The following is an 11,664-nucleotide window of genomic DNA, read 5'->3' as shown; positions in this document are numbered from 1 at the left end:
AAAATATATAATAATAATAATAATAATAATAATAATAATAATAATAATAATAATAATAATAATAATAATAATAATAATACATTTTATTTAGGCTATATAGCGCTCTTCTCTCACTCAGAGCGCTTAAAATATATAAATATATAACCAATTCCGATATATTTCTGGTCTAACTCATCCTACAGTTCAGGTTTCACATGGATACATCTTCACCTAGTCAGGTTAGAGAAATACTTTTAACTATTAAAACAAAAGCCTGGCCAACGCTGGATGTTGATGATGGTTGATGTCTGAATTCCACTGAGCAGCTTCAGTCTCACGGTCATGCTGGCTCCTCATCACGCTGTCATGGATTACTGGTACACTTGAATAGTGCAGAGCTGTACATGTTATTAGTAACACACCTGTTCTTTTCCCACTCTGTACACGTCCAAATGTGAAATGTAAGCAGTAAAAAGGCCTATTATTAAAAACACTATAGGGGAGAGTGGCCTAAGTTGTGCCACTTTTTACTCAAAGTGATTTTAAAGTGAGGCCTTGACAGTAAAGTCTCCAACTCAAATATGTACATATATTTCAGCATGTTGTGCATCCCTGGCAATAACAACTTTGGATCTGGAATAAACTGTTTAAGAAATATAGCTTTCGGAAAAAAAGTTGTCTTGTGGCACAACTTGCCCCCGGTGTGGTGTAAGTTGTGCTACAAGAGAGAATACCATGGGGTAAATTGTGCCATTGATATATATCTCATAAACTGTAATGCAAGACAAATCCATAAGACAATTACTTATCTAAGGTTTATTGAAAGTAAATAAAGTAAATATGTTACAAAGATTGAAGGTCAATTTTCTTAAACAAGGCCTAGCAGATCTAATGGTTTTACCTGCAAAGCTCACAATGACAAAGTCACCATCATCACCTTTCTGGCCATCTGAACTCTCATCAGTGGTGTTGTTCAGTGAAATGGAGATGTCAGTCTCTTCTGAGCTACTGCAGACAATCACTTTCTTTTTGGTGACCAGAGTATACAGCCATGCCACTGGCACAACTCTCAGAAATGTACTTTGCACTAGTTGCTCCGTGCTTGTGGAACCAACTGCCACCTGACAAATGTGATTCCCCCTCCATTTCTTACCTCTGCACTACTATCTTTGTTTATATGTGGACGTATGGGCTTTATGTCTTTTATTTTTGTTATTGTTATGTTACCTTCATTGTTTACCTCCTGAATGCACTATGTTCAGCACTTTGGACAGTGCAAACTGTTATAAATGTGTTTTTATAAATACATTTTACTTACTTACTTACTTACTTATAACTCACCCTAGGCACAAATCACCCCAACCCCAGAATTTTGGTTAATAAGCATGATGCAGCAGTTTAGGGCTGACAACGTGCTGACCGTATAGACACAAAGTGTAGCATACTAAAGCACTAAAACATGTGTCAAATGTTTTCAAACTTGTCTATAATTGTTCAGACACAATAATCAAAAAACCTTGATCATGGAAATTTTACTCTGAAAGGCAAAGCAGTTTTTTTAGCTTAAATGTGCTTATATCTTATTCCTTGTGTCTCCCTTCTTTACAGGATGAGTCAAATGGATGGCTCTTCTTAAATATGTGGTCACATTTCCAATTTCTTCCACGGTTTTCTAGAAACAAGGGGTGGCACAACTTCCCCACCGGCACAACTTAGGCCACTCTCCCCTACTATGCAGGAAATTTTACAATTGAGAAATAGTAGTTTGGGCATTTACTGACATTTATTCTTACTTTGGCTGTCATATGCAATGTATTTGCATGAGCTATACAGGCAGATGTATGCTGGTTGCTCTAACATCTGGTACACTTTCATAAGTTGTCTGACTTGACTATTTTTAGTTTGAAACAAAGGTTTTTCTGCTGATAATTGTTTATTCATGCTTTTGTTTGTTTATATATTTTAATTTTAGCTCCAAATTGAATTTCCTTACTGAGAACAATGAAGTCATTCGACTGAATTCTGTGGAACTAAAGCACAACATTATATTTACTCCTGTCCTCATGAACCCTGATATGAACCTTGAAGCACATACTTGACTTGACTTTACAAGTGACATTTCTTCGCATTGTTAAGAGAACAGATGATGAAGAAGACTGCATTAGAAAAAAAATCAAGGCTTTCATTTTCACCATTCCCGTGCAGCCATAATCAATAATAATCAAGTCTAAAATAGATAAAAAATTAATCTAGGAAGTTCATGTACTTATTGCCAAAGAAATTAGGAATTTGATGGCTATTCCTGTTTTATGCACCACAGGGCCAGTGGCATGACCGTATAGCATACATCCATACATTTAATCCAGCCACTCTGTCTCTAAACATATGTCCCCAAGCTGCAACCATTTAAATATCATTATCAAAGTGCTTCCAAATAAGACTTTTGTTGTTGTTAAGAACCTCTTATATACTATCTATGTTAAGAATCCAATGGTTGTGTTTTGTGAAGACAGTGTCTTTTGGAATTACTGACAAAGATAGAAGCTATAGGACATCAAGACACACATGCAGATGAAGCCACGCAGAATATTGGGTTAGTGCAACACAAGTTATACGAATGGCTGTAGGCTGAGTTTCTGTTCCCTTCCTGCTATTTATTCAGTGTTTCACTGAAATCATGACCACCATGCAATGGGATAAATAAATGTCCTCCCATCAAACAGAATTACATAAAACATTCAATTATCGCAGTTAAATTAGGCTACAAGTGAGTGTGACAAAGGCTTAATGGCTAATCAACCAAATATTTCATAAGCTCTTGAACCGTAATAATCACCCACATTCCATGAACACTAAATAACAAAATATACACTAGACGGAGGCACATTTAGTTTTTTTGCTTTGTTTTTCAGTGTCACGCCATTGTTTGAAAATAGATTTAGTCTCCAAAAAGAGTGTTTTGCCTGCATTGTCACCATCTATCATCTCTGTGCACGTAGGCATGTAGCCTATGGAAATAATGCTTTCAACAGAAATCCAGAACAGGCATGGAAAGTGTTTACTTGCCTAACTTTAATATTGTCACCCTCTTAAAATAATGGCCTAAGTCACCTTTTGGCCAATATTATTTTTTTGCTTAAAGGTGCAGTGTGTCATAGATATAATATACACGTATATATGTCTATGGCAGTGTGTGTAATATGACATCATCAAGTAAGTTCTAGAAAGTTCTAGAATGCAACGCTCCCTGGGTAACCCCACCCCTTTTGAATAATAACAGAAGCTACAGTGGCCTTCAAGGACAAGAACTATTCTAAATTATAAACAATGCACCTGATGACATTCCAACTATGACACTTCCAAAATGGCGGTGACAAGGCCTTGGTCCAAAGTATGGAGAAATATGGACATATATGAGACCCTTTATAAGGAAAAAAATAATAATTCTAAAAAAAAAATTCAGCTGTTATGCACAAAATTAAACATACTTATGGATATTATAATTATTTTCTACAAAGTCTGCTAGGAAATAAAACCCAAAATTCTACACACTGCAGGTCATCTCCTCATGGTGCTGGCCACCTCTGGTAAAATGGCCTAAATCCTCAGTTGAACAGATCATGTGATTTTACTTGACATAGGCCATTATACGATATTACCAGAATGTCAAGAGTGTGTTTTAGGCCGTTTTATTTTGCCTAAGTCAAAATTTACTTTTTTTCAATGACATTTCAGAAGTGTGTAAAATTACTTAAGTCACAAGTTAAACATTAATAAAAAGGGTTTATTCCTTTTATGTTACATAATTGACATAGATTGTTATTAGGTTACAATGTCAAGAGTCATCTTTTGACATAACCTGTTTGAGTGAAATTATTAATGAATATCATATATTCAATCTTTGGTTAAGTTTCCTGAAAAAAACTGAAAAAATGACTTTGGCCATTATTTTAAGAGGGTGACGATATATAGCCTATAAGGTTACCTCGCTCCTTTCAAACAGGGGGTACACAGTTTCAGACACACCTTCATGTGTAGCCTGGCTACAGCAGATTATTGTACTATTGAACTTTGGAAATTCAATGAAATGTCTGCAAATAGGCTATAGGCCGAGGAAATACAGCTGTGGGCATGTAAAAAAAATCCACAGAGAAGTGCAAACAAGGATTTCTTGTTGTTCTTGTTTGTCTTTAGATCTTTTATTTGCTTTTAGAGTGTCAACTCTTTTTTTCTTCATATTTTTTTTATATGTCCTATACATAAACCATTGCAGCTGGAATTGTCCAACAACAAATGTATCTATAATCTAATTGTCCGTTATAAACAAGAGCAAAGTTCTTGGTACTGGTTCCCTAGAAACGAGGGCCATCTACGGAAAGTATATGGTTATGTAACGACTACAAAGATCTACTGCGGGCTCTGGCATATTTCGGAAATACATATTTGGTATGTTCTCCAAAATGCTGGAAGCTGATTGGTGGAAGTGAACGTTAGGCGCCGCCCGCGAGCAGTTGATTACCTTTTCCTCTTCCCCTACTCGGCTCCAGTTGTCCTCCGCCCAGCAGCCGACATACAAGAAGAGACTTCACCAACGGCCGCCCTTCGTACAAAACCTATGGCTCAAACAACCCTCTTTCTTTCTTACATCGTGGTGTCTACTACTCTTTGAAAATTCCGCCGAAAAAGAGAAGACGATTTTCCAAAACACCCTGGCCGTTATACCACGTAAGTAGAGCGAATATACTTCTGTTGAGCTCCTTGGATTGAGCAGGCGGACGTAACATGGCGGGTTGCTCTTTCTGCCTTCTTGCCGCACATGACATACCGATTCATTGAATTCTCTGTTTCTGACTCACGTTTAATTGTTAAATTTAAAAGTATTAGTTGATATATAAGCGGCCGCAGTCAAGCGAGTGTGGTGTTTATTCCTGTTTAGTGACGACGTAGATGTTTGTTAGGGGATTATTCACAAAAATAGAGTGCTAACATAAGCTTCTTCCTTCGACGTGCTGTTGGCAGCTCAACGTTAGCAGCTCGCTCGGACAGGAGCCTCAGCACTAGCGTGTTTCCTCGCGATGGCGTGTCCCACGTTCAATACAATATAGTTACACTTTTGTACCTGTTTAATGAAACCGTTAATGAAATTGGTATGGTATAAGTGTTCTTGTTTCGTTTTGTTTTGGTTTTGATTACGCATAATAATAACTCATTTGTCAAGTTGCTACCACCTACACAATGCTTTATTAAGAATCATATCGCATACTTGGTCTACAAGTGTTTATTGTTTTACCGAAGGCGGCTACGATAATGATTTAGACGGGAATAATATACTTGGTATTTATGGGGTTAAAAAAACAAATAAGCCACGTAAACGGGAGTTGCCTAACGTATCGATTGTGTCGGTGAAATTTCGACCACAGTGACAGCAAATGTGAGTACATAGATATAAGGGGTACACTTTGTAGTGACATAGGAATGTAAATGACAGACAAGCTTAGCATTGCATTTCACGTGATTACGCTTGTGATAAAGACATGGTGCATGCCTCCCTCTTTGGAGTCGTCCCATGCAGTCATTATAAACTTTATATTTGTTTTGTCCATCAGGGCCCTTTCTCTGCACAGGTGTATGAGCGCTTCCCAGAGGGCCTAGGGGCCGCTCTTTACCGGGAGCACTTTGACTTCAACGCTGAGCCGCCTTGGGATCCTAGCTGATAGCGGGACAGGTCCATCTCCTGACTTGTCCATGTGAGTGACTCACTGTCTCGTGTACACAAAGGCACAAGCTGGCCTCTGCACACACAGTAACAAAGTTCAGGATCATTGTGTTCTCAGTAGAATCTTGCTCAGGAAGATTACACTTGGTACTTTGTGTATGTGGGGCGGTGTAAGGTGGTTTTAAATAAACGTTCAATTAGTTTTCTGTGACTGACGGAAGAAAAAATTATGGGACTTTTATTTTTTGTTCATTAGAGAATAAAGTAGGACAACACAGTCTTGGGCTTCATAAAACACATGTAATAGTTAACGAGTGTCCAAAGGGACTACGTTTAGATATGTATAGCTGTTGATATAGGAAGAAGTTCATCAGCCCACTGCCTGGAAGTTTCAATTGCCTGGTTAAAATGCTGTAAAATAAAAAAGTCTTCTGTGGCGGGTGATGTTAATTCTAATGTCTCCCCCCCTCTCTTTTCCAGTTTGTTGCATACCGGCAGGACCCATTGGCTCAGTCGTGACCCCTGACTTGCTTACACGTTCTTTATGATTGTCGGATTAGCGGAATACGGTTGAGATGAAAGGACTCGCTGACAAACCCAGCTACATCATTGAACTCCTGGAGGGAGGAGTAACCCTTGAAGATGTCATTGACGGACACATCTGTGAGCGGGCTCTGGTCAGTTCAGCTTTGAGGCCTTTTAATAGCTTCCAGTTGCAGTGGAAGAAATTCCCAGAGTGATTCACTTAGTTTTTAATGACACTGTCAGTTTATCTGTCAGATCGCTGTTATTCCCCTGTTCATTTTTAAGACCTATAATTCTTGTTGACGTCAATACGTCCATTGAAAATCTGACACTATTTGTATTATATTTGCAATGTGGTTTTAATGGTTTGACCAGTTGCTTTGTTTACTCAATGCAGCCGTCATCCCCTCTTGTGTTCACAGGTGGAGAAGAGTGCGTTTGTGGTGGGCGACCTCGGGGTCCTGATGCAACAGCATTTGTGCTGGCAGAGCGTAGTGCCCCGGCTCCAGCCTTACTACCCAGTCAAGTGCAACAGCAGCCCTGCCGTCATCGAGGTGCTAGCCTCCATGGGCCTCGGTTTCATTTGTGCCAACAAGGTAATTTTTAAACTTCACTGAAAAAAAAAATGATAGCTTTATACTGCAAAGTACTTCACCCTATTAATTACATTATAAGCATTCGATTGTGATTCCTGGTCGGTTAATGATTTATTTGATTATTTTGATGGGGCTTTTAGACTTCGTTGAGTTAATTTCTCCAATATGTGTGTGTGTGTGTGTGTGTGTGTGTGTGTGTCCCATTCCCCAGACTGAAGTAAGCCTGGTGCTGGAGCACGGAGTGCCACCAGAGAACATCATTCTGTCAGGTGTCTGCAAGCAGCTGGCACTCATCAAGCATGCTGCCAAGAACAACATTCAGCATCTTGTTTGTGAAAATGTGGCAGAGTTGTCCAAGATTTCCCGCCTGCACCCTAATGCAAAGTAAGTTATCCAATTAAGATGTAAAAATGTTTCCTTTTAATTCCATGCAGTTCTGTAAAACGAAGACTGTCAATCTAGTTGAGGGGACATGCATACCTTTGTCTTGGGTTTTTGTCCAAACCTTATTTATCTGCTTAGATGGATGTCCCATTCTTGTTTTGATCCTTGGCTGTTTCTTCTAGGTTGCTTGTGCAGTTGACCACCGAGGCCCATGCAGCTGAGACCAGCATGGCTTTTGGCTCATCGCTGAAGAGCTGCAGGCACCTGCTGGAAGCTGCCAAAGACTTGGGAGTCGAGGTGGTGGGAGTGACCTTCCACATCCCCAGCTCCTGCCAAGAGCTGCAACAGGCTTACACCCATGCGCTGTCAGATGCCCGCTGTGTGTTTGACATGGGGGTGAGTGCGGTCTGGAAAATACCTTTTTAAATAAAAGATAAAAAAAAAATATTAATCGGTAGGAATTTGCCAAATATATGTAATCTAAAGAAAATGTGAGTGTAACAACTGCTTCTCTTCTGTTTATATTCAGTTGGATCTTGGCTTCAACATGAACATCCTGGACATTGGTGGTGGATTTACTGGCTCAGAGTTTCAGCTCAAGCAGGTACGAGGTAACGGCTTGTCAGCTTTTAATCAGACTTTAGAGCTGAAACTTGGCCCATACCTGAAGTTGCCATCAAATGTCACTGAAATCTTTATAAAAGCCTTTCATACAACAAACTGGTGACATGTTCTGCAAAGTTTTTAAAGGACATATTTAACTGTAACCCACAAGTGTATATAAAGCAAGTTTCTCAAAGTTTAAATCTGTAACAATGCATTTTGCTTTTCCATTTGCCAAACATAATAATATAAATTGCATTCCATGCTACTTTATTGTCTTTGGCCATCAACATATTATTGAAAACATGACCCATTTATTCAAGAACATTAACATTTATCTAACTTCAGATCAGTTACCTCTCACTAACTGAGTGCTGAGTAATGGATTTTGTCTTAGAAATCACTCCATGCCTAAAACTAAAGTTCTTCTACATATTTGTTTTAACGTGGAAACTTCCCATGAATACTCATTTACTGTATCTCTTTGTGGGCAGGTTGAGTCTGCAGTCAGACCGCTGCTGGATGCTTACTTCAGCCCATTGTCCGGTGTACAAGTGTTGGCCCAACCAGGAAGCTTCTACGTGGCCTCAGCTTTCAGCCTGGCTGTCAATGTGATCGGCAAAAAGCTGTTGACCCGCCATTGGGACAGCCTCCCTCAAGGTGAGTTACGCAAGTCCCTCAGATGTTGTCCTCTGTAAGTCTGACTCTATATGTGGCATGCAGTTAATTATCTGCAGTCTGAGAAAAGACAGAGGGGTATGCGTATATATTTGTTTTTCCACGGGTGTTGGTTGATCATTGCGACCATCGGACGTGAAGTCCTAGTTTGTTTATAATACGCCATGTTCTTTATTTCTGACTTGGTCATCCACTGTATCTACACAGGTGAGAACAATGAAGATGCTGAGTTCCTGTACTACATGAATGAGGGTGTTTATGGCCCATTCAGCTGCAAGCTGCTGGGAAACTCCATCGCTGCCCCGTCAGTGCACAAGGTTAGTAGGCCTCCACCCAAGAAAGTCAACCCCATTAGGACTGAATGAAGCATCTGATCATAGGGAAAAGGGGTCACACATTATGAACCAGGATGAGAATTGCTTGAGTGTGTGTGTCGGATGATGACATATGTCAAAAAGGATCATGCTGACCTAACAGCTGTATGTTACCCAACTGTACTCCATACCACATCCGGATCGTCAGTGACAGTTATTGATGCATTTCCACTTTTATGCTCAGTTTACCTTTACAATCAAAAAATAACTACACAATAAATAAAACTAGAGCTGTAGTTGACTAATAATGTGACCATTGATTACAGATGGTCAGGGTAAAATGAACAGGCAAAGATGGCTACTGATATAACAAATATAGTGTCCTGGTCATAAGGGCTAATAAGCAATGGAGGTTGGTATATCAACTATAAAATCTGCAATCTACTGCAGGAATATGTTTACTCTTTTAGTTGCAGAATATAATTATCTTGCTCTTTTCCTCTTTTTTTATTTTTTTGCGTTTCGCATGAGTATAATTCTTTATTTTCAGAACAAATTCTTTAGTTACGAGATTGTCCTGAGCAAAAAGAGCAATTTGTGACGGCTCTGATTGTTGTCTATTTTAACAAGACTTTTCTCCTTTTCTCCAGCACTTGTTGTGTGCTGAGGAGGCAGTGTTTCCCAGCAGCCTGTGGGGCCCGTCGCTGGACCAGCTGGACCGTGTGGTGGAGCGCTGCCTGCTGCCTGAGCTCAGTGTGGGCGACTGGCTTCTCTTCTCCAACATGGGAGCGTGCGGCCTGGAGGAGTTCAGCTCCTCCCAGCTGCCCATCTACTACACTGTGTCCACCTCTGACTGGTGAGTCTGGAGGGAGTTGAGAGTGAAGGTTCTAAACGTATACACACTATGTAAGAATGAGATACATTTGGAGAGAACTGACTCTGACACTTGGTGTTGCCCACAGGTACGAAATGCAGGAGGCCGGCGTGGAACTGGACAGCGCCATGAAGAATTTCTCCATGGTCCAGTACTGTGCGTAACTACCCTCTGCCCTGTCCCAAATTGTATTGCACAGATCCTCCCTTAGCCTCTACTTTCACCATGTGAGAAGAGAGGTCAGTGGGGTATTTGGGACAAGGGGCTAAATGTGGTCAACATTCCAGCCACCTTGGAAAATGCAGTGTCCAAAATGATTTCTTCCAGGAATTTGACTTTTTTTTTTTACCTCCTTGAAATTGGAAACAATTGGTTGTTCGTGTACTTCAATTGCCTAAAATTGTGTAAGTTTTGCTCCTCCCTCTGATGGACTCAAAAAAATCTGTCGGCTAAAAGAACTCCAGCCCAAGCTTAAATGACATTATGCAACAAAATGGACGACCTTTTTGGAGATGGGACCCCCCAACATGTTTTGGGTTGGTTTGTTTCCTAAATCAAATCCAGTTTACAAAATGTACAATGGATTTAAATCATGTTCTCTAGTGATTACCTGTTGACAGTCGTGTTAATCATGTGTCTTTTCAACACCAGTACATTTTGTCTGTAGTTGATTTTTGAAGTGTTTTAAACGAATCAATGCCTCATGTGGATTCTGTGCTTCAAAGCCCTCATAGTTTAACGGAAATTATGACAATGTTGTAACCTCTTTCTTTATTGCAGCTCACCTCGATGCATTTTTATTTATTGGATACTGATATTACTGGGGCTTATTTAAAGCTTTCAGTGTGTTTTGCCCAGGTATTATGCTGTGGCCCATCTAACAGTGTTTTCCTGATAAGATATTGATGTGTTTTAAAACGCTACGTGGATTAAGTGTGCTGTGATTGCCATTTGTGACCTCAGTGGTTTCCTTTTACTCAAAAGGCATGATACATTTTAATGCACTCCTTGCCTCTAGGAGAGAGAGGTTGATCTGGTTGAAAATGCACAAGATATTTTGTAGGTTAAATAAATACAATGACATTTAACAACACAGCCCTGATTTTTCAGATCTTCATATGTGTCTCTTGCCCTGGGATTGGTCCTTGTTCTCCCAGGATCTGAAAAACCAGCATATTTCTAAAGGGTGCTTAAACATAAATGATCTGTATGTGTCGGACGTGGACTTGCATGTCTATATCTTTTAAGTGAAAGACATGCTAGTTGTACACAGATCTGAGCCAGCACTAATGACAAATAACATGCCAGATGTATCCTCATGCCTCTCTGAAGATATGAGGGGAAAATGCAGTCTTGTGAACAACTTAATGTCCCACGTCTGATTACATTAAAGGTGACCTGACCTAACTTCAGTTTTGAAAGAATCCTGCCCTCGTGTGTTACAAATAACTAATGTATTAATTACTTGCTTGTCTAAGGCACTAATGGACCATAGCCTGTTTTTGACTGTAAATTGTGCTTGTTAAAGTTTTGAAAGTGGTTAATTTAATACATTTCTGACTGAAATCATCTATCGTGTGTGTGTGATTTTTCTAGTTGATTCCTACATGTTTTTTTAAATAAAATCTTCACTGTTAGCCAATGTTTTTTCAAAACGATAGGTTTCTGATCTGCTATGGATCTAGTTTCAATCAATCAGTTTATTTAAAGGGACAGTGCAAATAAATAAAACTCATGATTATGGGTTACAAAGGTATTTTAAAGGGTTTTAAGGTCCCCTGGCCTTAAAACTTAAAGGCTTTTTAAAATACAAATTAGCAAGGAGATACAGGAAAAAGAACAACAGCACAAGTGTGTTCTGGTTGTGCAGTAGTTAAATTACCTGTAAACCAGATTTATGTCTGTTCATGCTCAGTGTTTGCGAACATGAGACCCACTTACTGCTAACGGTGTATTTTAACTTGTGTTATGTGGTAACTACTGCTGTACATCTAG

The 11,664-nt window shown here is 39.5% G+C and overlaps 1 protein-coding gene across 1 annotated transcript; it reads left to right on the top strand.

Annotated features, from left to right (window-relative positions):
• The first annotated feature begins 4,536 nt into the window (after nucleotides 1–4,536).
• Nucleotides 4,537–11,230, top strand: azin1b (antizyme inhibitor 1b). Its single transcript, XM_080045476.1, has 11 exons — nucleotides 4,537–4,704; nucleotides 5,586–5,726; nucleotides 6,176–6,372; nucleotides 6,643–6,816; nucleotides 7,028–7,200; nucleotides 7,383–7,596; nucleotides 7,730–7,804; nucleotides 8,298–8,463; nucleotides 8,689–8,798; nucleotides 9,446–9,651; nucleotides 9,758–11,230. The coding sequence occupies exons 3-11, from the start codon at nucleotides 6,271–6,273 to the stop codon at nucleotides 9,831–9,833; spliced, it is 1,296 nt and encodes a 431-aa protein (XP_079901602.1). The 5' UTR covers nucleotides 4,537–4,704; nucleotides 5,586–5,726; nucleotides 6,176–6,270; the 3' UTR covers nucleotides 9,834–11,230.
• Nucleotides 11,231–11,664: the final 434 nt, after the last annotated feature.

This window comes from Ammodytes marinus (genome assembly GCF_949987685.1).
Source record: "Ammodytes marinus genome assembly, chromosome: 17".
NCBI lineage: Eukaryota > Metazoa > Chordata > Actinopteri > Uranoscopiformes > Ammodytidae > Ammodytes > Ammodytes marinus.
This window is presented reverse-complemented; position numbering and strand designations above follow the sequence as displayed.

Bases quoted from the DNA above. Each gene is read 5' to 3' on its own strand.
- azin1b (XM_080045476.1), top strand. From the start codon at position 6,271: ATGAAAGGACTCGCTGACAAACCCAGCTACATCATTGAACTCCTGGAG. The intron at 7,805-8,297 runs GTACGAGGTAAC...CTTTGTGGGCAG, and splicing joins CAGAGTTTCAGCTCAAGCAG to GTTGAGTCTGCAGTCAGACC. The intron at 9,652-9,757 runs GTGAGTCTGGAG...TGTTGCCCACAG, and splicing joins ACTGTGTCCACCTCTGACTG to GTACGAAATGCAGGAGGCCG.